Below are 27570 nucleotides of genomic sequence, written 5' to 3'. Positions count from 1 at the left end.
TTCAGATATTGAAAGAACGGAAAACACTAGACAAATGAATTCTTTAAGGGTACTCACTCATTCTATTATGGGATAGCTAATGCCAGTAATGCTCATAACTCATGCTGGGGAGGGGCACATGGTAAAATTTGGGGTAAATGCTTGAAAACTGGACACAATACTGTGTTGCTGGTATAGCTGCCTAATTCTATAGTCCCAAAGTCTAGTGGTAAAGGTAGTACAGCTGGATAACTGTTTTACATGATATGAGATGACCGCATATGTTCAAGAAACATGGTAGAACATGCAGAGCTCCCCCCCTTTCTTTTATAAAAGTGTTTCACATTCTACAATGGCTACCCCAGTAGCTTTTGTATTATAAGCTTTTTATACCATAAAATGCGTCAGCCAGATGTGTTACTTATTGCAGCATCTGTTAAATGTTCCCTTGTGATAAACACAGCATACAGAACCACCCAATGACAGCAATACGCGCTTTTCACGCGCAAGTAGATAGCACTGAACTACTTAGTGATGGGACTGAAATACTTAGGGACAGATTTAGCAAAATGTGAGTTTAAAGCTTAATACATTAAAACTCACCCACATTCTATTCATCCATGGGAATTTTAGAAGCGTCTATCAAATTGTGAACTTTTACCCATTGATAAATACGCTTCTTAGTGTTGATAGAAATCACACCAATGCTAGTGAATTCACCTTGATTCTGTGCCCTCCAACTGTTATGACTATAACTTTTGGAAAGCCACTGGCTCTGTAGGTTGTAGTCACGTGCTGTAGCAATCTCAGCAGGTTACCGCATATCATGGCATGCAGCCAACTTAAAGGAGAAGGAAAGGCAAAGTCACTTGGGGGTGCCAAAATGTTAGGCACCCCCAAGGGGCCAAATGACACATCCACATTTATTGTCCTTTAACCAAAACATACATTTGTCAAGAACCATTTACCACAACGTTACAAATGAAGTGTGAATGCACCACTACCAACACTTAAGAAAAAAAACAACAGGAAGGCTTCTATTTCATAATTTTTAATTCATTTTTTTTTTTTTTTTAATCTGCATAGTGATTTTTTTTTTATCATATACTATAGACATGGTTACATTATTCAGAATGCACTTGAAGCATTTGTTAAATAGGTTAGAAAAACAAATGTCATTAAAAAAATCTAATTGTCCTTAAACCTTTTTATCATGATTTTTTGTTTATTTTAGAAAAAAAAAAAAATAGGGCACGCTTTTCCTTTAAACAGCATTGTCATGCTTTTTAGTGAATGGCCATATCCAGTGTTCTGAGGTAAATAGTTTTGGTTATAGACTCTATATATTTGATCTCCCTGCTTGAGCGGATGCGCTAAACGTTACCTCCGGATACCCTTCTGGGCTTGCTTCAATAATGTATCGAAATCTAAACTTTCAAATCTGCTCCTAACCGGTGCTGGATCAAAATCATCCTTGTTTGAATCTGGGACAAAAACACAAGAGAACACTTATATAAATGTCTATTTACACTTTACAGCTCACAACAGGAACACACACAAGACCCCTAGGTACTGGCATACAAGAGGCAGAGCATGCTGGGGCAGTAGTTCAATAGCAAGAGGTCACCAGCCAATTCTCTGTATATTATAACAGGTGGGGGACAGGGTAACATGCCTCCTTAGAATTCAAAACTCATGGATCAAGGAAGAATATTAGGTCACAGTCTGCAAATTTACCACCATAATTTGGTCTATAAACACAAAGCGAAGCCGGGCACGGGATCAGCCTGAAAAGGCCAAAAAAGGGGGTATTTTTTGGCTGGATTCCTGCTTGGCTCCACTTTGTGTAGCTGAGCAGAGGCAGAAGCTGCTGATTCTGGTCCCTCAGACCGATTCAGCAGCTTATCTGACCATGTATGGGGACCCCCAACAGGCCTACTGAACAGATATCTGAGCTAAAATTAGGCGGATATCAATCAGGCAGGTTTGATTTTCCCACTGGATCAGGGACTGCATCAGCTCATTGATGTGGTCCTCACTCTGACTGGTCCTGTTCCCCCGATATAGCCCACCTAAGAGCCGGTCGTTTGATAACCGGATCATATAGCATATGGCCACCTTTATTGAGATGCGTAAGAAAGCGGATCAGCTTCTCCTTGGCCTGCAAAAAAATTTACACTCTGTGGGCCCTCAGCCTAAGTGATTAGTTACATCCCATGATGCTGTATGCTTATATTGCTAGTGGGACTGTTCAGGGAGAACATATAGGCAGCAGAAATGAGAGACTATATTAACTCACAGACTACAGAGTGAATGGGATCAGTTATACAGCAGAATTTGGTATCACCATATATATATACCAAAACACAGTTTAGCCTTAAGAGGGCATTTGCCATTAAGCACAAATTAAAGGTTGACAAAGAAGCGAATATGTCAAGCAATAGGCACTTACCCAGATCGGCATAGCTACTCTTACAGAATTGTCTCCTGCCACCAAAACAGAGGTCGAAAGGCAGTTCATCTGGAAGTCGCAGCTTGTGGCCGTTTTCTATGGCAGCAAAGGCTTCACAAGTATAACGGTAGGTGACAAAGCCATAGTTATCACTAGAGAAGAAAAAGAAAATAAATAATTATATACAAACCATGCAATTAAGTTAGTGTGCTAACTTCTAAATGCTTTGTATTCACTACCCATCCATGGTCCTATCCAATCTCCACGCAGTGCAATTGGTTTAATTTAAACACAAAATATGCCTAGGAGTCAGCACTATATATATTGCTCCTGCAACAGCAGACATGGAATACAGTGACTTGCAAAAGTATTCGGCCCCCTTGAACTTTTCCACATTTTGTCACATTACAGCCACAAACATGAATCAATTTTATTGGAATTCCACGTGAAAGACCAATACAAAGTGGTGTACACGTGAGAAGTGGAACGAAAATCATACATGAATCCAAACATTTTTTACAAATAAATAACTGCAAAGTGGGGTGTGCGTAATTATTCAGCCCCCTTTGGTCTGAGTGCAGTCAGTTGCCCATAGACATTGCCTGATGAGTGCGAATGACTAAATAGAGTGCACCTGTATGTAATCTAATGTCAGTACAAATACAGCTGCTCTGTGAGGGCCTCAGAGGTTGTCTAAGTGAATATTGGGAGCAACAACACCATGAAGTCCAAAGAACATACCAGACAGGTCAGGGATAAAGTTATCGAGAAATTTAAAGCAGGCTTAGGCTACAAAAAGATTTCCAAAGCCTTGAACATCCCACGGAGCACTGTTCAAACGATCATTCAGAAATGGAAGGAGTATGGCACAACTGTAAACTGTAACTGTAAAGACAAGGCCGTCCACCTAAACTCACAGGCCGAACAAGGAGAGCGCTGATCAGAAATGCAGCCAAGAGGCCCATGGTGACTCTGGGGGAGCTGCAGAGATCTACAGCTCAGGTGGGGGAATCTGTCCATAGGACAACTATTAGTCGTGCACTGCACAAAGTTGGCCTTTATGGAAGAGTGGCAAGAAGAAAGCCATTGTTAACAGAAAACCATAAGAAGTCCCGTTTGCAGTTTGCCACAAGCCATGTGGGGGACACAGCAAACATGTGGAAGAAGGTGCTCTGATCAGATGAGACCAAAATGGAACTTTTTGGCCAAAATGCAAAACGCTATGTGTGGCGGAAAACTAACACTGCACATCACTCTGAACACACCATCCCCACTGTCAAATATGGTGGTGGCAGCATTATGCTCTGGGGGTGCTTCTCTTCAGCAGGGACAGGGAAGCTGGTCAGAGTTGATGGGAAGATGGATGGAGCCAAATACAGGGTAATCTTGGAAGAAAACCTCTTGGAGTCTGCAAAAGACTGGAGACTGGGGCGGAGGTTCACCTTCCAGCAGGACAACGACCCTAAACATAAAGCCAGGGCAACAATGGAATGGTTTAAAACAAAACATATCCATGTGTTAGAATGGCCCAGTCAAAGTCCAGATCTAAATCCAACCGAGAATCTGTGGCAAGATCTGTGGCAAGATCTGTTCACAAACGCGGTCCATCTAATCTGACTGAGCTGGAGCTGTTTTGCAAAGAAGAATGGGCAAGGATTTCAGTCTGTAGATGTGCAAAGCTGGTAGAGACATACCCTAAAAGACTGGCAGCTGGAATTGCAGCAAAAGGTGGTTCTACAAAGTATTGACTCAGGGGGCTGAATAATTACGCACACCCCACTTTGCAGTTATTTATTTGTAAAAAATGTTTGGAATCATGTATGATTTTCGTTCCACTACTCACGTGTACACCACTTTGTATTGGTCTTTCGCGTGGAATTCCAATAAAATTGATTCATGTTTGTGGCTGTAATGTGACAAAATGTGGAAAAGTTCAAGGGGGCCAAATACTTTTGCAAGCCACTGTATATCTCTTACTTAGAAATACAGTTTATCTTGCATATCCTGCCATATTGCTTGCCTCAGCAGTCACCATATACAGCAACAGCACCACAAGAGGTCAGTGATGGCGCTACTGTCAATTATGGCAACTAAGATAACTTGCAGCAATGGAAAATAGCATAACCCTTTAAAGAACACACAAACGTACATATCTTTCTGTATCTTCCTTTCATTTATCCCTGCAAATTACACTATCTAATTTCTGCATATTAAAGTGTGGGGCAGAGATTAAATAATTCTAAAGCACCAAGGGGAGAGAGCAGGGGCAGCACAAGATGTTTAGTTCCCCTTTATAAAATGCTTTCTCAGCATCCCTTTGAACCATGCCATTAAACACAAAGCAAGACTGCTTATGGAAAAACCCAGACCCCTGACACCACCTGGATCAAAGCTGGCACAAGATGTGTAGGCGTGCAATCCTAGTAATTACAGGCCTATGGCTAATATCACAAATATTGCTTTCTTAGATGGTAAGGAGTTCAACAAAATGATAACTGTTTGGATGTCACTTCTTACCCTTCCTCCCTGAAGTGAATGGTGCACTCCTCTATTTCCCCAAAAGCAGAAAACCGGCTTTTGAGCTCAGATCTAGTCATGCGACTGTTAATTTTGCCGATGTAGACGACTCTCCTTTCCTCCTATAAAGTCAGAATAATTATAAACAGATCAATATGACGCTATTAGGATTCAAATTAGGCTTTTGTGTTCCAGTGGTTTCTATGCATTAGTCTATGATTGTTACAATAATGTGATTGCTACACAAAGACAAGTTACTGCTTGTTCTCCTCGGGTGCTCTGAGGAGGGCACTTAGATCACTGGACCCCTTTAATAAATGTACTACTTATACAGTGAACTGAAGTCCATATAGGTTCATCAATTCCAGACACATGCTGCTGCTGTGTAAATACCCTTGCAGGGGCAAAGGGGGAATGCTTTTCTGACAGCAGCCAGGGAACTTGCATCAGTTGGTCATTTTATCAGGACTACATGTGCCCTTCATTGTAAAGATGCCCAAATTGTTTCTAGTCCAGAACATACAGCAGCCATAACCACTATGTGCTTGGTAGAATAGCTTGCCCAAACACATAAGAGGGAAAACCTTACAAATAAAACCTGCTTATCTTTCAAAACTAGAAACAGACTGCTTGTCAATCCAATTTGCTGAAAGGGCATATTAAAGTGTATGGAAATACTTACTATTGCCCGCTCTTTGTGCAGGATCTTCTGCCTATTAGAGCTCTCTTGAGACTCACACCTGTCAAATAATAAAACCAACTTGCAATCAGATTTTTTTTTGGTTTTTTTTGTGGTTTTTCAGTTTAGCTTTTTGTTAAACAACTCTCCAGGTTGTAATGTCAACAGTTATCTGGTTGCTAGGGTCTTGTTTACCTTGGCAACCAGGTAGTAGTTTGAACGAGAGAGACTGGAATATCATTAGCAAGGTAGAAAGAGAAAGGTAAGGAATACAAAGTAGTAATAAAATTGTAAGCTTCCAAAGCAATAACTTTTTGGTGCTGGGGTTAGTGTCCCCCATTTAAAAAGGTGGAAAAATGTAGAAGTGGAAATCATGGACCAATTGCAAAGTTGCTAGCAATAGGATCTCTAACTTATTACATTCCACAACTTACTCTATGCAAAAGGAATAAAGTGAATAAAACAGCATGACTATGTTCCTACCCGACAGCTATGGTTAAGGATTCCCTAGCCAGTTTAGACCTTACCTTCTACTTCTGCTCCTGTACCTCCGGCGATAGGGGGATCTGGAGCGGGAGCGAGAGCAGCTTGAGGATGGAGAGCAGGAGCGGGAGGAACATGAGGAAGATGATGACCAAGACCTGCTGCTTGAGCCATGGTATCTAGATCGGGACGAAGAGCGGGACCTGTGGCGACTTCTTGATCTGTGAGTAAAAACAAAGGCATTGCTGGATCAATATAGCGGCATATGAACTTGCCATCAGCTGCAACGCTGGGACTAAACCATACAACATCATCACAGACTGCACAGAATCTAGATAAGGCACTATTCCTTTACACCCCTTATCAGTGGCCTTGCCTCGTGGCTGCCATCGCAGCATTCTCTGCGCTACACTGCTTGCATTCAACATGTAACTGATCTCATTCTGCCCTTGAGATGTTTAGCCACAGGCAGAGATGCCAAACCTGTGCATGAAAGCATGGGAGAGCCGCATGGGAATTTCATAAAAGTACAAGCCCTCAAACTATTACAGATTTCAGTGCCTGTAAAGATTTGAAGCTGCTCATTTCACTGTAAAACATCTTATATAAAGGCAAGAAAGCCCCAAGCAAAATTGGAACTGCACTCCAAACCAATGCAATGTAGTGGGGGCAAGGGGCAGCCCGGTACACTTGTCCAGCTGAAGGTCCACAGGGTCAAAAGAACTAGATTTGCCATAGGCCCAACATCACAAAGGGAAAGTTTGCATATTTATATTATAGTTCTGAATAGAATATCACAAGGGGCTCTCTTGAGACTCAAAGTGTTAATATTCAAAAAATGAAGACAAATCACTACATGGCTGTAAGTCTCTCTGGTGCTGGGTGCTTTTCTGACTGAGACTCAGTGTACATTCTTCTACAGGAAACTGCCGTCGTTAAATATGGCAGGAAAATACAGGTGCAAAGAAAGAGAGACAAACAGCAGAGAGAAAGGATACAACTGAATGTGCACCTGTTCCATAGATTTAGCTTTCTAAAATCTATTCTTTTCTATTGTTCTGCACTCCAGATCCCTCGGCCCTACCCTAACAACTTATGTGACATGCGGCTGACCACGTTACCTTAGTAATAGGGGTTAAACTGCAAAGGCAGCTTGGCACAGTGTGTTCATTCCCCCTGCTTGTATTTGATCTGGGATTTTTGATGAAACCCATTCACATTTAACAGCAACTGCCATGGGTTAGTTATGAGCTTAGGCATGGAAATGTAACAAGAATAGGCTGAATACCAAACACACAAAGGAGCTAAAGTCTCAAACAGACAGATGCAAAGCACACAATGGCGGCTACATCTTAAACTAACAGCACTTTAAACTAAAGCATACGGGGTTTTCCAGATAAGCAGTCTGTAATGACTTAAGGCCCACTACAAATAATTTCTAATAATATATATATATATATATATATATATATATATATATATATATATATATATATATATATATATATATATTAGAAATTATTTGTCTCCTGTGCACGGGATATCATAAATATCAAAATAAAGCAGCCAGCACCAAGGGTCTTTGTGTTTCAAAAAGTCTCTTGTGTATTATAATTGCATGTACAACCGACGTTTCGGTCCCTTTTGGGACCTTTTTCAATAGTATTTATCAAAACTGATGCCAAGCTAGTTAGATACAGATATTACCCAGAAATATTATAAACTGCCAGAACACTTCCATCATAAGATAACAGTACCTGTACTTGATCCCAACTAAGATATAACTAATCCTTATTGTTTAAATGATTTTTAGCAGACAAGGTATGGAGATACAAATAACGGAGATACCCAGATCCCAAGAAAAAAAAAAATCTTATGCAACAAACATGCTTTTCACTGTGAATACCCCCCATCCCCATCAGTTATATATTCACTGTAGACATACAAATTTACAGGGATAATGGGTTATCCTTAAAGGGGAAGTTCACTACTGCACTGCCTTTTCATAGATTATTGTAAGCAACAACTTATACAACCTTGCTAGTTGTCAGGGTGACGGGTCATGGCAGTTTTATTACATAATCCTGTAAGGACATCCAATTGCCTTAATGTACTCAAAAATATAGGGGTGTAACCATGAAAGTGATTGTGCTTGTTTCAGATTACATTGCGGGCAAGCAAGACCAGTTACAATTGCCACAAGAGGGAGCCATATCACTACAAACATCCAGAGAACAAAGGGAAAAAGTTTCTTTTCTAGCAGGACCCCAGCACAGCAATGCTAACCACTGTGGCTCTGTAACAGGACCATGTAAATATTCTATCAGAATAGTAAATATTCCATCAGCAAATTAAAGCTATTATATTTAGAACTGCTTGCCTGTGGTAAGTATAATGCCAAGTACAACTTGTGGCACTCTAAGTAGACAAATGAACTGAAATTATAAGAACTAAAAGCAGCACAGTAATAGTAATAATACCACATGGTCCTAAAGGTTCTCTCAATTACTGTGCAGCTCTACAATCAGAAGCTTTAAAATTGATACAAATGACTTATAGTTTATATAGCCTACAAGCTTCTTTCTCAGTAACCATTGGAACCTAATAAGTTGCCTTTCTCAAATAGTCAGTGTGGGGTTGGGGTAAATTCAGTATATTTCCAGGCTGTGTCTCTAATTTGAAGAACAGAAGAGTGAACTTAGGTTCAAAACTAAGCTTAAAGCTAACCCTTTTACACTGCATTCTCCTAGGTGGATTCTCTCAAGCATATCGGCAATCACTCCTGCAAATGCCGTTTCAGTGGGCCGCAAACATGCTGAAAGACTCATGCAATTTAAGTGATTTTAAGGAAAATGTGAAGGTGTTTTTGCTGCAGTTTTGAGACTAAGCAGCAGAAAGTGGAGTTACCACAAAGTTTCTACTTTATTTTTTTTTTATAACTAGTTGAAGCAACTATTATACAGGTTTAATGTGGTTTGAGGATTGAACATACACACACTAGCAGGTCCTTTACAAAAGTAGTAAACTAAACTACATGTTGTAGTGAAATTATATTGCATGTTACTGAAGCAGGGGGACTGATAGTCACATATGTAAAAAAAAAAAAAAAAAAAAAAAAAAAAAGGGGGAAACTGAGCAAACTCTAGCGCCCTCTCCCTGTTCTCATCAAGCACAGCTAGCTACATGGCAGCAGAGGTTTATACAACAAAGCAGAATTCTTAATCTACAAACCAAATTTACCACTTCTGCAAACCATATTAACCAATGGGAAGCAAATTCCACAGTAGAGATGTTTATATGGTTATTGATATGTGTACTGACCCAAGGCCCTTGGTGACCCTATATACACTAGTGCTTTGCTTGCATATCAGGACTGAGAACGATACTACTAGGGTGATCATTACAACAAGGAAACATTTTCAAGAAATGAAACTTACATTCTCCGCCTCTTTGATGGAGGTGATCTTGAGCGAGAACTGGAAGAGGATGAAGAGCACGAAGAATCTGAACTACAGGAACGGCTACCACTGGACTTCTGAGGGCTTGGAGAACTTCTGTACCTTCTGTAGCAGCGCAAAGCTCTCCGGGAAACAGAGGTATCTTCCCTTCTAACACTAGTTCTGGTCTCCCAGTCTTCACTGTGACAAGGTGACGCATCTGGAGACATTAATACTGAACCTGGGTGCTTTCCTGCAACATCTTCTACTTTATTAGTCCTATGATCTAGTGGATCATTGGTATCATTCTGAATATTACTAATAGATGGTACAAACTTGTTAGTGCCGCAGGGAGTACTTCGGTTGCATACATCAGCAAGTTGAGGAGTTGTGGCCTGATTCTGACACGTTTTGTTCTGACCCCTTTTATTAAATGGTACTATAGGCTTTATGGTAATATTTTGGTGATGCTTAACATTCCATCGGGAGCCTTCTTCACAATGGGTATTCTGGGTTGTCGCAACAGTTTCAGGGTTAGACGAAGACGAAGCAGCAACTGGACACTTGGAGGTGGCAAGAATACAATAGTCGTGATCACCTGATGCCACGTGGATGGGCGGTTGGGCGTAAACAGGAGGAATCGCTGTACTTTTGTTGCGTAGTTTACTCTGTGGAAGAGGCTTTGCTTCAATTAACTTTGCAGCCTTAAGTGGAGAAGCACAAGCTCGGTCTTGGAAGTTTCCATGCAGTGGTTTTGCTTTTCCAGTCAGAGACGAGGCAATAGCTGGCTTCCACATCTGATGCGGTGGAGTTGCAGGTGGAGTTAACCCTATAAAAGGTTTAGCCATTAGACATCATAGCATTTTGAATTCATTACATACACTTAAATACACAGAACAGTCTCAAATAATGTTGAAATTATTGTTTGAGAGTTAGAGAGCCTTCCTCCTCTGAAATCACAGCAGCACAGCTTATAAGGATCTCCTGAGCTCATGAGCACAGATGGCTAATCAAACTGACAAGGCCAAGAAGTGTCCAGCTTATACACACTCATTATCATTCTGAAACCACAGAAAAATGGCAGGGCATGAAAAAAAATCAAAACTACCAAAAAAAAAAAAAAAAAAAAAAAAAAATTACCAGCAGTATTGGCCAACTCAGGAGCTAGAAGTCTATCCAGTACCTTCTTTTCCACTGGTCTTTCCAACCTGGCAATAGAAAATATGAAAGTTTAGGTTTTTTTCAGTTATACTTATGGAGCAAAAGTGGGAAAATATTCTGTGTAATGTTTGCTTTATGACATAAAAGGCTCACAACATATTAATAACCCAAACTACTACTCAACAGAGGGAGCAGTTACCAACATCCAGCTGTGCTATTAAAATTATCAATGGTACAGACTTGCCCTTTTATATGCAATTTACAGCAGGGGTAATTGTGACATCCTATTCGTATTGTAACTGGAAACAGTAGTTTAAGAACCCAGTTCTTAGGGTAGGGGGTTATTCACGCTCTAGACAACAGCTGGCTGCTACTTCAGCAATCTGTGCTCCATCTATATACACACTTTCTATCAGAAAAAAATTCCATGTTCTTGTGGTACATAAAATGAAAGTTCCATGAATATGTGGGACAAACACTGACATAAAGGTATCTCAGACCCGCTATAGACACAGGTATTTAGCTGTAGGGTAACTCCCATACTTACCCAGAGTTTCCTACAGCCACTTTTAACTCAGGACTTTGTGTGTGTTGCTCCTCATTGTTAGCTGCAAAGAACCAAATCTGTTAAATTTCTTTGAGGACATGGAACAGCTAGAAAACATTAATACCTTTTAAACTGTTATCAATCTACATTATTTTTTATCTTTTTGACTTTTATCTCTGTCTTTTCAACTGACTGGCTAACATGCAAACCATTCTAAATAAAACTGGCCATGCTCAAATATAAGCTCTACAGCTGCCAGTGTTGCAACACTTACTTTACTACCTAGCCTGCAGCTTTTTGAAAAAGAGTATTAAAGGGGTAGTTCACTTTACAGTAACTTTCAGTATAACAGACATTGACTGAGGCAATTTGCAATTGGTCTTAACTTTATTTTTTGCTTTTGCAGCACTATATGCTTGCCAGGGGCTTATATATCCTAGAATCCAGGCAGTGGTTTGAAAAGTGGTATGAATAGGAGAGGGACTGCATATAAAATCAAGAAAAATTATCAGTAATAAAATTGTAGCCTGAAAAAGCAACATATTTTAGCAAAATGGTGGAAAGAGTTAGAAGAGTGAGGCAAATAATTATAATAAATAACAACCAATTGCAAAGTTGCTAGGAATGGAGCATTCTGTAACCACCCCTTTAAAGATGCAAAAAATGACGCACCTTTTTTATGTCTGGGGGCCAGTAGGGCCAGAATGTGTTCTTCAACCATATCTACTACTACTAAGTTAGGAGCAGTATACTCTAATACTCCCTTTCCTTTTGCCAAGGGTGTCTTGTCTACTAAAAAAAGACAAGACAAGACCAAAGCCATAGAACACAAAGACTTTGGCAGCCTGCTGAAATCCTGTATATGAAGAAAATTATCCCATATTTAGCTTGAAAAATGCACATGAAGCAATTACCCTCAGACTTTTCAAACTGTTCCAGAAGACTGGTTAGATCAGTAGCTTCAATACCTACAAAAATAATAAGGTTTAATTTACCACTTAGTATAAGAAAGAACGCCAAGTAATAAACCGAAAATAATAACCACTTGCCTTCTTCGCAAGAGGAGTTTTCCCCAGTAGTCTGGCCATCATTCGCAACTGCTGAAGGGATCTTGATGTTTAAATCAGCTCTAGAGTCTCCCAGGGTGGCGACTTTGGATACTGGCATCTGGGCTAGTTGGATATTGGGAGCCTGTGAACTCTCAGCTGTCTCTTGTTTTTGCACTTCAGATGCTACATTTAGAGTTTCCTTTGCCCGTTGTTTCTCCAGGACAGGATCTGTGCTGAGACTTTCCTTAAGAGTCGATGTATTAACGTTCACTTGCTCTTTGCAAGGGACTCCGGGCTTCTGATTTTGAACTGGCTGTAAGGGGACAGAAATAGCCAATTTTGGACTAGAGAGACATGTTCCCGATTTTGCACTTCCAGATTCCAAAGGCTGTTGAGGGTTTATTTGGAAACCAAGTTTTTGAGCTTTCTTTAAAATTTCCATGATTTTTAAGACCACTGGATTAGCAGATTTGAGATTTGGATCTAGCAAATTAGCCTTTTTCGGCTCTGCTGGCACATTTTCTGGTGTCTTCTCCACCGATCTGGCATGTTTAGGAAGATCTGACTTCCTGAGGTCAGAGTGTAACTGTGCAGATAGCTTTGTTGATCTATTCTCAGACTTCTTAAGGGGCACTTTGGTTTGATTAGTTAACTCTCTTGGATGTTTTGGTAGGTCACTGGCATTTCTATCCTTTGAAACTAAACTATTACTACATTTCTGTAAGGGACTTGTTTTTTTACTACTTTCTGTAGAAATATTCTGACTACAGTGTTTATTAGATGCAACATAGGTCTCTTTAGACATGTGAGAATCAGTATTTTTATTAAGCTCAATGGAAGAAACTGGAGGCATGGCACCACCAGTAGTTCCATCAGTGCTCAGCAACGGTGGTCCTCTTCCAGGTAATCCTTGCTGTACGCCATGCAAACCTTGCTGCACTGGGGGATGTGGCCAAAAAGGAAGTGGTGGAGGTGGGATTCCAGCTCCCCATAGAGGCAGCTCAGGGGAGGGATTAGGCCCCATTGCAAAAGGTGGTGGTGGAAAAGGAGGCCAAGAAATAACTGGTGGGGGAGGCATAGGAAGGGTGTGCAAGGGATCATGTGGTCCACCCCTTGGAAATGGAACTGCAGGTGGAGGAGGTATACTTGGATAGTATGGGGGCTGCAAAGGAACAGAAGGCCACGTGGGTGTATAAAAAGGGGGTGGTGGCACACTTGGTTGAGTCACACTGAAAGTAGCATCTATAGTTTGTGTCAGAACATCAGGCTGTTTAGGTTGCAGAGTTTCTGCAGTTGGTACTGACTGTACAGATGCTTTTGACAATGCAGAAACTAAGTTAGATGAGTTCTCCAAGCCAGAGGGTTCTTCAGCCCTGGATATATCACAAGACTTTTCCTCTAATGGCTTTGCTTTGGATGGTTTCACTGGGACCTCTTCCTTTCCAGGTACAACCAAACAAGGAATTTCTGCCAATTCAGTTGGGGGCTCAGGAATGGACGGCCATTTACTTTCAGATGTACTTTCATTGTCTCGCTGCACTGTATTCCCTTTGCGCTGTTGCATTCGCATTCTGTATTCACTTAAACTGAGGGACTTTGGTTTGGCCTCCTTAGACATCTGTACTGCATTAGCATCATTTTCTATATCCCCTTTCACTGTGCCCTTATCATTCAAACTCTCTTTTAACTGAACATTTGGAATGTAATCCTTACTTTCAGCCTCTTGTGGATGGACATGTTTGTCATCTAATACTGTATCCCCTTCAGCAAGTTCAGCTGATTTGCTTTCAGCTTGCTCACACAAACTTTTTACATTGTTTTGAACTAAACATTTTTCTGTATCAGCATTTTCTGAACTTCTCTTTGTTTTCTCATTTTCTATAGCAAGGGACTTCTCTATCTTTTTAGTCTTTTCATTGTGAATTTTTTTCACTGGAGCACTGGAAGTATCAATGGTTAGCCTTGTTCGTGCTTTTGCTCTAACCAGTTTAGAAGACCTGAGTTCCATCTGAGTTTCCCTTTTAACCTGCTCTAATTGTTTTATTAGAAAATCAGACTCTTGCACTACTGGGTTACTCAAACACACAGGGGGCTGGTTGTTTTGTAGTGTCATTCTTTCAACAACATCCTGCTGTTTACATTCAGTTGTCTTCTTTTTCATTTTACCCTTGGATTTTTGGCTATGATTTGTTTTATCAGATTTCTTCCCCTTCTGTACCACACGTTCTTTACATGTGTCTTGAAGACAAGATTCGGGATCAATATCCTTTACAGGACCAGACTCTGCTGGCTCAAGATTCTGATTATCACTTTCTGTATTAAAGTCATTGCACTGTTTGAAAATGGTTTCACTTAAACCATTATCTACTGAAGTAGGCTCGAATATAGGTTCCTTGGCCACAGTGTCATTTTGCTGTGGTTCCAAAGTGGGTTCCTCCTCCTGAGAGGATAACACGGGCAACATTTTGTTGCAGTCCAAAAGTATAGGTTCCTGCAATAATTGTGTACATTCATCTGTAGTCTTTACTAAATGTTGATCACTATCCTGTAGAGATCTACACTGTTCTTCAGAAGATTCCTGCATTTCAACGTCAGAATTGTTTTCCCCTGAAAGATAGATCCTTTCTTCCAAACCCTCAGACATCTCCTCAGCTGGCTCAATCACCACTGGCAATTTAATACATTTTCCATTTGCTACAATTTCAAGAAATATGCCTTCATTTAGATTATCTTCAACCTCAGACTCTTTAGGATCCATGCAAGCAGCAACTGATGGAAGGCAATATGGGTGCATATATTTCACAAGGTCATTAAGAGCAACATTTTCTGTATTAATTATACAAGGCGTTCTCTTCACAAATGCATCCTCCTCAAATTCATTTTCCCTGTTTACAGAATTAACTGCAAACTCTTGTTCCAAATCTAGAGCAGCGTTTATTTCAGAGTTCTTTTCTGGGCTTGGGACCTCTTCATCTTCCCCATCACTTCGCTGTTGGGTAAGCTCAGGTCTTAACCTCCGTGTTAAACATGCCCTCATGTTCCTCTGCCTGTTGTGTCTCTTTGGTGTAGAACTGATGTTTTCTGGAAACAATTCCCAATTCTGACCTGATGTGTGAGAGTCAAACTGCAAAATAACAAAAATAATTTATTATAGTAATTATCTTAGTTGAACTAATAGAAATAACTCAACATGTAACTCTGACATGGACACAGCTGAGTCATAGGGCCTATTTATTGCTGCGCACAGGAAAAATTTAGAACACTGAATGGAACTTGAGCTCTCCTTGAATTCAACCAGGGCAACATATGTTTGGCACAGATAAAGCTAATTTCTAGGTCCTGCAATAGACTAACTGCTATCCAAAATGAGCAACATTATTCAATTTTGTTGGAATCAGTGGAACGGGGTTGATGGTTAAAGGAACCAAGGAAACGTACTTAACTTTAGATAAAATGAACAATAAATGTAAAATGGGCGAGAAAACAAATGTGTATTTCAGAATAATATAGATGCAAATGACTACATGCAAGAACATCTACAGTAGATCATCTGTGCTCTGGTTTATCCATATTTTAGTTGTGCTCTTGCTCTCCGGATGCCGGCCTGAACATCACCATATAACAAATTCTGGTGTAACAGGAGCAATACTCGCATGTGTCTAAAGCCTTTGAGCCCCAGATTGGTTTGTATTAAAAAGCAACAGTCCAAATGAATAACACCTCTATTTTTGACAACGGGAGAGTTTGAGGCATATCTGGGGCTTAGAAGGCCCTGAGGTAGCAATCTCACCATCACCTCTCGTCAACCCACTGTGCTCACAAATTTAGCACTGTAGTGGGTAGAGGGGAGCTTGCATAGCTAGTGCAGGAAAAGCAGTTGCCTGAATTTCAGCTCTTAAAGTTACCAGGAGCGTCTTTTTGCCACCCCTGGGAACGTGTGGGGCGCTGCAATAGAATTGGCCAGACGCCTTAAATGTAGGAGTGCCGTTCCTGTTATTACTTGTGAAAGTGTTACATGTAAGAACAAACAACCCATATATTTTAGCCTCCAAAACTTATAATCTTTACCTTGCCATTAATTCTGCGTTGATCATCCAAAGGGGATACCGCTCGATCAGGCGGTGTACGGGATAGACTTAAAAATCTCTGAAACTACACAAAAGTAGGACAAAAGTTTAAGAAAAAAAAAAATGAGGTACTTTTAGAGGAAATGATAATTATTTCAGCGAGGCCAAACAAAATATACAATTTTGAAAAACAAGCAAATATGTTCATTGAAATGCAACCTACAGGTACCGGCTTCTATCCCGTGCTTTATTCCATGAACCTTGAAAAAGCCCCAAGCCGGAGCAGAAATGTTGGTGAAATTTATGTAATAAAACACTGAGAAACACGGATATTTGGAGGGCAGACCACCTTCATTGTATGGAATTCACTTTTCTGCTTCTTCATATATTATATATATTATACACATACATAAATATACTGTGTGTGTGTGTATACACACACACACACACACGGTATGCATAAACACCTACTTTTCGATACCAATTTCCATTTATACATGTATGAGATATTGACTGACTGCTACACTGAAGCAGTCTCTAATGCTGATTTGCAAAATGGAAAGCAGACTGAGTAATTTAAGAAATCTGTTGGAAAGGAGCAACTATTTAAAATAACCTATAATATATAGCCTTAATGACGTTTCCTAGTAGTAGATGCATCAATGTGACAAAACTTACTGTAGAGTTTTCTTTGTCTTTTGGGGAAACGAGTAGTTCTGTATCTGGGATGGTGTCAAATGGAGACATATTCTCATCATCGGCATTGTCCAGAATCTCTGTTAGAGCATTCAGAAGTGACAGCTCGTTTTCTTCATCAAAGTGACCTTTGTTCTACGAAGAGGAATAGGAATGGAATTGTCTCAGAGGGATTTGACAATGTCTAAATGCAGCAAGCTAAAAATCAATGCGTCAGGTAGCATGTGGTGTGGGGAAACTATTAATCCACTATTAAAAGCTTACTTCAGCCAATGCACCAGTATCATCAATGATAGATATGATAGAATGATCCACGTAGCCCTGGAAAGTTCCCAGGAATCCTCCTGCATCCAGGCTGAGGTCTGAAAGGCCGGAACAAGGCTCATGATCCTCCAGGGTATTGCACTGAAACATACAAGATAATTTAATTGTGAAATATTTTGGCAAGGCCCATGGCACAAGGCATATTTTTACCTGAACAGGAAACAAAGCATCAGTACTGGTGCTTTTCGCACTGAAAATGCTCATGTGAGCATTCTGGTCCAAAATGCATCAGTATCAATGTTGTCACGTTTGCCATTTAATTAAATAGGTGGTGACAGTTGCTCGTTTACATGCTGGAGGACATGCCTCATGTCTCATGTGCCATCATCACAGAGCAAAAATTTACTTTTAAATGTGATGACAGATGAGGGCAAACAAAAAATTCCTCCTTTGGGCAAGAAAATATATAAAAACACTTGCCTTCCGATGAATCGATTCTGCATTTTACGCTGGTACGCATATGCATTTAATAGTGCACGTAATGTGTTTTTCCATTCACCTGCCATTACCCTATAGCACATGTATAAAACCAAATACGACCCTTCTGGCTGTTTCATGTGGACCCTGGTGACTGTGCCTGACCATGCAGCACCATTCGCATCACTGCACTGACTGTAACTGACCGTACAGTAATTTAATAAGAAATTTGCCTGGCGATTTAACCTGTGTTTTAGATTTTGGCCTCCTTATGTGATTGAGTTTAGTTTCAATAATTTTAATTGGGATTTTTTAAACATTATAGCCAAATAAAGGCATTAAAATATTTTCAAACATTAATATTTACATTATGCAGAAAAATAATCTGCAGTACAAATAATAACAGCCGTTGAAAACGTATACATTCAGTATTGGTCAACATATGATAAAATATTATATAATTTAATATTGTTGCTTAAGAAATTTGTTATGTACACGTATATTTATATGCATATACTAATCACGTTCAAACATGCAAAACGCGTATAAACTGACACTACTGAGATCCTAGGGGTCGCATCCATCTAAGGATTGATTGAACATAGTCCAGCTGTATCATTAAGAAATTTTGCTTCACCAAAAATAGAGCAATATTTTTACTATAATAAATTGGTATATCCCAATAAGGAAGTAAACCAACAGTAAAAACTATCACTACAACTACACCTAATACTACAACTTATGTGATTGAGTTTGACACCCCTGCCCTAAAGTCAGTAAGCAGCGCTGTAGATACATCTGTACCAGGTTTAAGGAAAGCAGCTTCCAAATTGATACTTGTTATGAGGATTAAGTCTACAAATTATCTCAGATGCAGAAATGTGTTGCTTTTCCTTTGTGCTATTTACTTTTATACATTTATTTACATTTTGAACCCAGCCAATAACACTTGTCAGCAGACTCTGTATTATGTAAAGAAACCCTTCAGCTACAATGCTTAGCCCATAGGGCACTCCATTCTACATAAGCAACTAAACCTTTCAGGTGTCCATACATAGGCAGTTATCAACCCGTGGGTCAGAATGATATTGTGGTGCAAGGGTGCCTTGTTGGTGTGTGCCAGCCTTCGCACATTTGAGAGAGAAAAGAATTACAGGATTACAAACAATTTGGCGCTTTGAGGATAAACAAAAATGTATATATCTATAAGCCTGCCTAGCTAACCAAATTTTGCTAATGTAGCACAAGTCACACTCACCACCTGGGACAGAACGCATGAAGCCATTCATTCCCCACACCAGATATTTAAAAAAAAAAACAAAAAAAAAAAACAACCAGTCACCGCTGGTGCAGGCATTTTTTTGTTCCCAGGAGATAATAGTGCAATATGGATAACCCCAAACATTCTGGGTCATAGATCCCATAACATGAACCTATTTAGTTGAAATGCTAAATATTAGTGAAAGGGAAAATAAAAATACAGATCCAAGTCAACTGCACCTCACTACAAGTAGTAGCCTGAGATTCTGGGAGTTTGTTAATGTAGCTCACCTTTAAAGCACTTTTTAGTTCCAATGTTTTTGACATAGTTATTCATAAGCTCTTATTGCTAATGTACTAGCTGAAAACTGCTAGCTAAACTACTGTGTCTGAAAAGTGAAGAGCAGGGTACTACAGACAGAACATTGCACACTACTCTGTTTAGTGACTAAAGCCAGGCATGCTTTCAAACAATCTGATTTAAATAGGGGCCCATATTCATTATATACTCAGGGATAGGAAGGGCAGATTCATGTGCAGCTAAATGTGCTAATCTCTGAAGAAATCAGGGCACAGGCTTTTCCCTAGCAGCTCATTGTTTAGTAGTAAGGAAAAATGTATGGTACAGCAAAATGGCTGAACAGAGAAACGCTATACTCAGCAGTGTTCAGTGCATTCACTGGTGTGGGATTTAGCCAATAAAAGAGTGTGCTATAGTCATTTAAATGATGAGGTATAATTGCACTTTTGGGGATGTTATACACTACACACAATAGATCAGTGTGCCTCATTGCAAATAAATGCAAAATTGCAGGAATATTTCTACCAAAAGAATATAGATGTATATAATGCACTCACATACTCAAAGGGCAACCTAAGCTAGGCTAATTAAAGCTCTTTTAAAGGAAGAGTAACATCAAAAAATTAAAGTGTTTTAAAGTAATTAAAATATAATGTGCTGTTGCTCAACAATAACCTTGATCTTCCCTATTAGGCAAAGACAGACAGGGCGATTAGTTGGTGCGATTTTTAAAAATCCAGCCATCGCAAATAATTGAAAAGTACCAGAAACTGTATTTTTAGTCACCACAACTAGGCAAAGAAGCCTATATTGCAAGCCATTGTCCTGCACCACTTCCCACATCTGCATTCACCTATATACAACCCACCTCACTAATGGTCAGCATGCATGCCTGCCTGTTCGGCCAGATATCAGTTGGGCAGGCCCAGCGGAGGGTCCCATAAACAGGCCAATTAGTTGCTGAATCAGCAACTGTATGGCCCTGTATGGTACATTATATAACACAGTTGCTTGTCTGCTAGTTGCCAAGTGAAAAGTACCAGAGGATGCACATGCACAACTCTATATGCTAAAACCCACAGTTGTTAAAATACAATATCCCCAAAGCAAAAAACATTTTGCAATGAATGTGTAACAAATAGTCCTTTCAGGTATTCTACTGTAGGTATAACCACTTCCATGCACAGCGAATATTTTACCTATTTATGTGGGTTTTTACAAGTGGGAGCATTCACCAATGCCAAGGAGTTCTCAGCAGGAATTTTGTTATTCTATTGGATATTGTTTTTGTTTTTTTAAATATCTCTATTTAGGCAAACAAATAGGTAACTCCCCAGTATAGGCAGGAAAGAGGTTATGTTGTAGACTTGGTGAATTCAGGAGAAGGCAAAGAACAGTAGCTGAGTCACAGGCCTGACTCAGGGAGGCTTGGTTCAATCCATGAATCAAATTCTCTGGATAGCAACTTTATTTTCTCTGGATCTGAGGTGCCTTACAAAATGCAAAGGGATGCCATCTATTTTTGACCATTAGAGGGTGTTAAACCCACATAAATTTAAGGTCCTTTGAGGTGAGCAACACAGCAATTCACTCACAGAACTAGAAATACAGCGTTGGAGCATTCTGCACAGACAACCAATTTCTGCTTACAGTCAGTTTGGTAATTGCTCCTTGTTAAAGCCAAGCAGACATTTTACCAATTTCATTCATTAGGCCATTGAATTAATGGGGCTTCACTTTGAATCAAAGAAAGATTTTATTTTTGTAAAGTAAAGCTGGATGTCAGTTTCTACATTTATTCATAGAGTTATGGAGCTATAACTGGGTTATTTTTGCAACATTGGTGAACCACATTTATAAATAGGCAATTGTTTTAAGAATAAATCCCTTTTGCTAAAAAAGAAAAAGTATCCTAAATAACCAGAGTAGTTAAATATGCGGCCTTAAAGACTGAGGTGAATTGGTAGAAAATTAGCAATATAGCATATACAGCAGGTACTCCATTGGAGCTGCACTAGAGAAATTGCATTACATAGAGCTTTCACTATAATGCAGACACTTTTTCATAACCATAGGCAGGACTCCCACATCAAAAGCCAATATACCTATTTGAAAGAATTTGCCCAATTCCCAATTGCTTTTGCAAGACCCATTATCAATTAGCCAAAATCCATTAATCAAAATCCTTAATTTCATATAACTGCACTATAAACAACCCAATGTTGGTCACATAATTGTACCATGGAGCCTACTGTTCTTCTCTACTACCTGCCCAAGTGTCAAAGAACAAGGTTTATATGAACTGATGTTTAGTTCTTTGGCCATGATCAGCCATCTTTCCTGAGCTCTCTTTGGCTGCAGTTGGTTCTTCAAAAGATTTTTAGGGACCCAAGCTTTCCCAAGACCAAAGATAGGCAGCACACTACATCATTCATTCATTCAAGATGCATACAGCCAACAAACCCATCTCTGTTTGTCTGCAAATACATAAGAACGGTAGGAAATTCACATCCAATGCTATGTACACAATGTTCACAAACATTTTAATACAGATTTAATAAAGATGCAGAGGCAGATGCAGCCTGAACAATGTTGGTAGTGTGAATAACAAGAGCACCTTTGATACATTTTATCTATTGATTCTAATTTGGAGCCAAAGAAACAAGTATCAAACCTATAAACTAACAGGAAGCATTCTCAAGTAGTATAACTACTCTAGTGCTAGGATTCCTAAGCACTGTTACAAAAAGAAAGTTAGATATAAATACATCTTGTTACACTGGGCAAAAAGGTTTAAACACCGTGGGAAACCACTATGATAACTGCAGAGATGTCCACATACCCACCCTCAACATGAAATACAAAACTTAGACCTAAATAAAACTCCAAGGAGAATGTCATGCAGCCCTAAAGCTGTGGCTAAACAACAACTGGGGGTTTTCAGATTCCACTCCGCACACTACAGTGAAAAAAATTAAGTGGTGCGAATAACAAAACCCAAGCACTTTGAAGGAAAGAAACTTTCACCTTCTCCTTCCTCTGTATTTGCATGCAGTTCTCTCTGCTCTGACATTCACCAACAGTTGCAGAGCTGATGGGATTCACACTTGCTTAAGTACTGGATTGCCCCTACCATTGTATCATTCTCCAGTGCATCCACAACCAGAACCATAATAGCTAAAGCCAGACTACTGCCAGCACAAGGGTCACAATGTGCATGAATATATCACTTACAAAACAACAATGTGCAATTAAATTTTTTTTGTATACATATAAGTGCTTTCATATTTTTATTCTCAATTTGTTTATATATAACTGCACTACCTGCCTATTCATTAGACACATTAATTATTTTAGTTAGTTCTGCTGCTCCAACAGGGCACAAAGCCCCTATAAAATGCAGTTTAGGGGGATTAATTTTAATATTTATCCTTTGTTTATATAGTGTTCATACAGTCTGATGCTTTACCAAGATTTGTAATCATTCATAAGTTATCTTCGCAGTGGAGCTTACAATCTAAGATCTTGAACACACACAAATACTTTGCATAGTTTTATCAATAGCCAATGAACTGGCCTGTATATTTCTGGAGTGTGGGAGGAGACCATGCAAGCACCCTGCCCTAGCTGGAACTTGACATTTATGTTCAAATTTAATTTGAAAAAAAAAAATATATATATTTCCCAAACCCTTGACAACATTATTTTTGTGCAGCCTTAAATCCCCATAGAGGTAGAACAGACTGATAGAACAGTTGATGCACAAGCTTATAATATTTATGCAACTAAAATATGGGTCTGTAGTTTGGCAGCATGCAGTAACTGGGTCAGTTATGAGAAGCACAGTGGGTGTGCACTAATTGTTCTACAATACAATTCTCCAAATAAAGCCCAAATGTTAACACTTGATTGTTAACCAAGTCTCAAATCATTCCCAACCAATTAACCAGATGCTGAGTCTCAACCAGTTAGTAAACTGAATTCAAACAAAAAGTTTCAAAATATTCAGCATAAACCCTATGCTTTAAAGACCCACACCCTGCAACATCCTGCTGACTACATGTCAGGGCTGTGCCTGCACAGATTAAGATCAAGTAGAAAAGCAGAGGATATGGATAGCACCTGGCATGTGCTTCTGTGCACACATTCACACGTGTATCTCACTTCCATGTGCCTCTGCACACACCAACTGCATGGCTGCTGCCTATCCCATACACCATGCCCTGGGGTAGAACACATGGAGCACCCACTCACATGTACATATAGATATATGAGGGCTGGTTAATAAAACACATGTGCGATGTGCTTAGGGAGCAAAGGTAAAGCAGCTCCCACACATGTATACTTATAGGATATGAACCTTTAGGAGGAAGTTACAATGAAACAACACGTCAATTGTATCTATTGTAGCCACCATGAGCAGCTCTCCATTTAGCCATAACCACTGTCAGGAGGTAGTGGGAGCTGCAGTTCAGCAGCTGAAACCCGCAAGTTAACATAAGTACTTAGGTCTCCTGCACAGATACAAATACAGCGGCTCCCAAATTGATGCCAAAGTAGTTGCCACTATTCCCGGCCGCCCTAACTTTATGTTGCCCGCAGCAAGAGCCGGAGCGGCCGTTCCGTGTGAGTGCCATGTGAGTGCTGCACAGGCAGAGTTGTACAGCAGCGCCGCACAGCAAGGCTGCCTCCATGGCTCCACGTGTCAAGCCAGCCTGCCCAGCAGAAAGGCCGGGGAGCCCCAGGCACACAGTGGCAGGCAGCCGGGGCCGAGCTGTTGGCAGCCCATGGCACCCTACTCTATCGCCTAACAGCGGCCTGGCCCGGGCGGGTCCTGCACACACGCGTGTCTCCCATCCACGTGTCACCGGCAGGCAGGAAACACCGGCTCCCCGGGCACGGACACGCAGCCACTCAGTGCGCTTTGGCTTCGGGCCGCCTTCAACGCAACATTAGTGTACCTGGAGAGGGCCTCCGGCGGTGAAGAGCTCCATTCCTCCGATGGTTAAAGTCTCCTCTCCTGCTCCCCACCGCGCCGCCATCTTGGCCCCTCAGCTCCTATGCTTTGCCGGCAGCCCAGCGCTGGGACATGTGGTACTGCCGCATGGGAGGGGGCGGGGCTTCATGCCGAGTCATTGCTAGAAATAGTCCGCTTGCATGGGGCGGAGGCATACAGCCATCTTTGTTGTGGCAGCTCATAATTTCTCTAATAAAAGTAGATTGTTTAATCGTGACCGACGAATTAGTTATTATTGGCGTAGTGACATACATTGAGTAATACGAGTAGTTCATTGATATCCATAACCGAAGCGCTGATACGTATCTAGTCTCAGCCGCTCACTCAAACCTAAAGCTACCATATGTTCAGTCTGACAAGCCCTCAAACTTAGCGCAAGCAGACATAACAGGCCTAATACTCAGCTGATCAACTTAACTAGCACATTTATTTATTGCACTTCTTAAAAAGTAAATTCTTTCAACCTCCCCCAGACGTAGCAAAAGGCAGAACAATGCCCAAGTATAGGAACCCATAGTAACCAACAAGAAGTTTGTTTTTATACAGGTCACTTTTATGGGCAATGTTAGCTACATATCTAGTCAGTTATAGCAGCCAATAAGCAGGTAGCAATGCTTATAAACCTGTTGCACTGTGCTGTACTGTTTATGCAGCAATACTAATTTCATTCACCCCCTTGCCACCATCAAGAATCACAATGCCCCATTCTACTAAGTTAGCAGGGCCCTTCCCCTTGGTGCCCTAATTGATAACACATTAGGCTGAGGACCCTGACAACAAGTAGGAGTGGGTCCCAATGAGAGAAAAAAAATGGGCAGTGTCCCAAGCACTACCCCAGCCACACCCCAGTGTCCCCTCCCACTTTCCACAACCTACAAGTTTCTCTTAGGACCCCCTGACTGCAGTTCCCCTCTGATGGCAGCCCTGCATGTATAATTCCTTTCCTTTAGGCCAACAAGCAAACAAAACCAAGGTCCCTGCTTTTTTATGATGCACTTTTGGCATGCAGTAGCACTAGGCATTCACTGCATTCCCACAGCCTTACCTCTAGCCCTTGCTACAATGTAACATCAAAACTAAAGTATAGGCAGGCATTCAAAAAAAAAAAAAAAAAAAAAAAGTAAAACTGAAACATTTTTCTTACACAAGATAAAGGTCAAAGAAAGAGTAAGCATATGCTTCTTTTCCATCTGCTTTTTATCCTATACCTGTTCTTGGGCTACATACAATGCCTTGCCACTCTCACTACATACATACATTGTTTATTTAAGTTTGTATCTTACTACACCCTCAAGGCTTTCCATTTATTACCTATGCCTAAAGTGACTGGTGCATCTAGTGAGTTAATGAGGGGTGTAATTAGGGATACTACAGACAGCCTTTTGCTCTGGTTCAGAATTGTGATTGTATATGTAATAGGGCTACTCCTGCTCCCAAACCTTCATAAAAAGCTTACAAACATACAAAACCCCTAGTTATTCACTTTATTATCTTGTTGAATAATGATATTTGCTTGCATGGGTGTGTGTGTATTATATATATTTTATACATATACTGACAAGCAAAATACATTAATGAAAAATTATGTAACATTCTAGATCACTTATTAGCAAGTCAGCCTTGGATAAACAGCTTTGTTTAGGCCATTTTCTAAATATGTATCAAACATACATATCAATCATGATCCTGTTCATTAACAATTTAAAAGGGGTATTGGTAAAGGTGATGTCCATTCAAACTCTTTTTTGCATGTTGTAAAACTAAGCAACTTTCTAATTAAAGGTTCCGTGGTTTTAAAGTTCAAAAAATGTATTTATGGACTTCTTTCTGTTCTCTGCACTTACCCCTAGATCTGACTCCTGAAAAAATGTAGAAATTATTTTTCCTCCAGGTCTGGCTTTTAGTACACTGTTTAAGGGGTCAAACTAATAGTACAGAGTATATAAAGGGACAGGCAGATAATGCTTTCAATGGCAATTACATTTACATGTAACTAAAACCATTTACAGTTTTTTTAATTAATGTATATTGGGAAGGTGCTTTTTTTTTTTTTTGCAAAAATGATAAAAACTGGTAAAGTTTTAAAGTTCTTCGGTTCCGGTTTTGCTTACAACCTTATTGTGGTGTTTTTTCCACTAGCTGTGGCTAGTAGGGGATTTTTATTTACTGTCAGGGCTGTAATTTATATATACACATTGAGGGACAGTGCCTCTGGTGCCTGTATAGGAAGATATCTAAAAATAAAATATACCCTCCTTTTTGACATGAGCTAAATTAACTGGGCTTATGTAGAAAATATACCCAATTGCACAGATTAAAAGAATTTTAATTATTGTTGAAGAAATTCTCAACACTTGAAGTGTTCCCTCCACTTTGTAGAGTATCTGTGAAACACCAATTATGGAAAGCTTCACACGTCACAATAAAACATAGTAAGGTAGGGGTTGCATTATTTGTGAGGCTTAAGGGCGATGGGAAAATGGTGTCTGTTAGCAGAGACAGACCATTGTGGTTTCTTTTCAATCTGTGGAATCAGGTATGTTTGTGTAAAAAAATAATAATAAATGTACATCTATTTCTGGAAGTTCAGATAAAGTTTATGCATTCTACATAAGCCCAATTGCATGAGTGCATGTAAAAAAGGTGGTTTATTTTCTCTTAAGGGCCCAAAACTGTGTCTTTACTGGTATTAACATAACTGCAAAAAGACTCTGCATCATAATATAATAAAAAGTGCTACACTTGCCCAATTCTAGTAACCATTCAGATTTGTAGCTACTATTGATTTTTATGGTGTTGTTTTTGTTTCTAAATTACACTGTTTACATAGCAAATAATTCACTTCTTGAACCAACAAATGTATTTCTCCTACTCATGTTAGGGCTCTGGCACACGGGGAGATTAGTCGCCCGCGACAAAACTCCCTGTTCGCGGGCGACTAATCTCCCCGAGTTGCCACCACCTGCCATCCCACCGCCGAAAATGTAAGTCGCCGGTGGGATGGCACACGCGAGTTGGGTTGCCTCGCAAGGGTTTTTCGGCGATTTCCCGAAATCGCGCCGCCGCGTGTGCCATCCCACCGCGAACAGAAAGATTTGTCGCGGGCGACTAATCTCCCCGTGTGCCAGAGCCCTAATAGTAAAAAATCCAAGTCTGGCTCATGACTCAGCAAATCGGCGAAAAA

The 27570-nt window shown here is 40.1% G+C and overlaps 1 protein-coding gene across 2 annotated transcripts; it reads right to left on the bottom strand.

Annotated features, from left to right (window-relative positions):
* Positions 1-1018: 1018 nt before the first annotated feature.
* pprc1 (peroxisome proliferator-activated receptor gamma, coactivator-related 1) lies at positions 1019-24488 on the bottom strand. Of its 2 annotated transcripts, XM_004915863.4 has the most exons (14): positions 24331-24487; positions 17332-17472; positions 17050-17202; positions 16373-16456; positions 12305-15428; positions 12170-12223; positions 11256-11316; positions 10688-10755; positions 9548-10376; positions 6155-6331; positions 5631-5688; positions 4949-5070; positions 2432-2583; positions 1019-1463 (listed from the first exon to the last, which is right to left on the bottom strand). In XM_004915863.4, exons 1-14 carry the CDS (start codon positions 24409-24411, stop codon positions 1360-1362), a joined length of 5208 nt encoding a protein of 1735 aa, XP_004915920.2. In that variant the 5' UTR covers positions 24412-24487; the 3' UTR covers positions 1019-1359. The 2 variants fall into 2 exon arrangements, with proteins under 2 accessions (XP_004915920.2, XP_004915921.2); XM_004915864.4 differs by lacking the exon at positions 12170-12223 and having other exon boundaries at positions 24331-24488.
* Between the last annotated feature and the right edge of the window lie 3082 nt (positions 24489-27570).

The sequence above is a fragment of the Xenopus tropicalis genome, chromosome 7, assembly GCF_000004195.4.
Source record: "Xenopus tropicalis strain Nigerian chromosome 7, UCB_Xtro_10.0, whole genome shotgun sequence".
Lineage (NCBI taxonomy): Eukaryota > Metazoa > Chordata > Amphibia > Anura > Pipidae > Xenopus > Xenopus tropicalis.
This window is presented reverse-complemented; position numbering and strand designations above follow the sequence as displayed.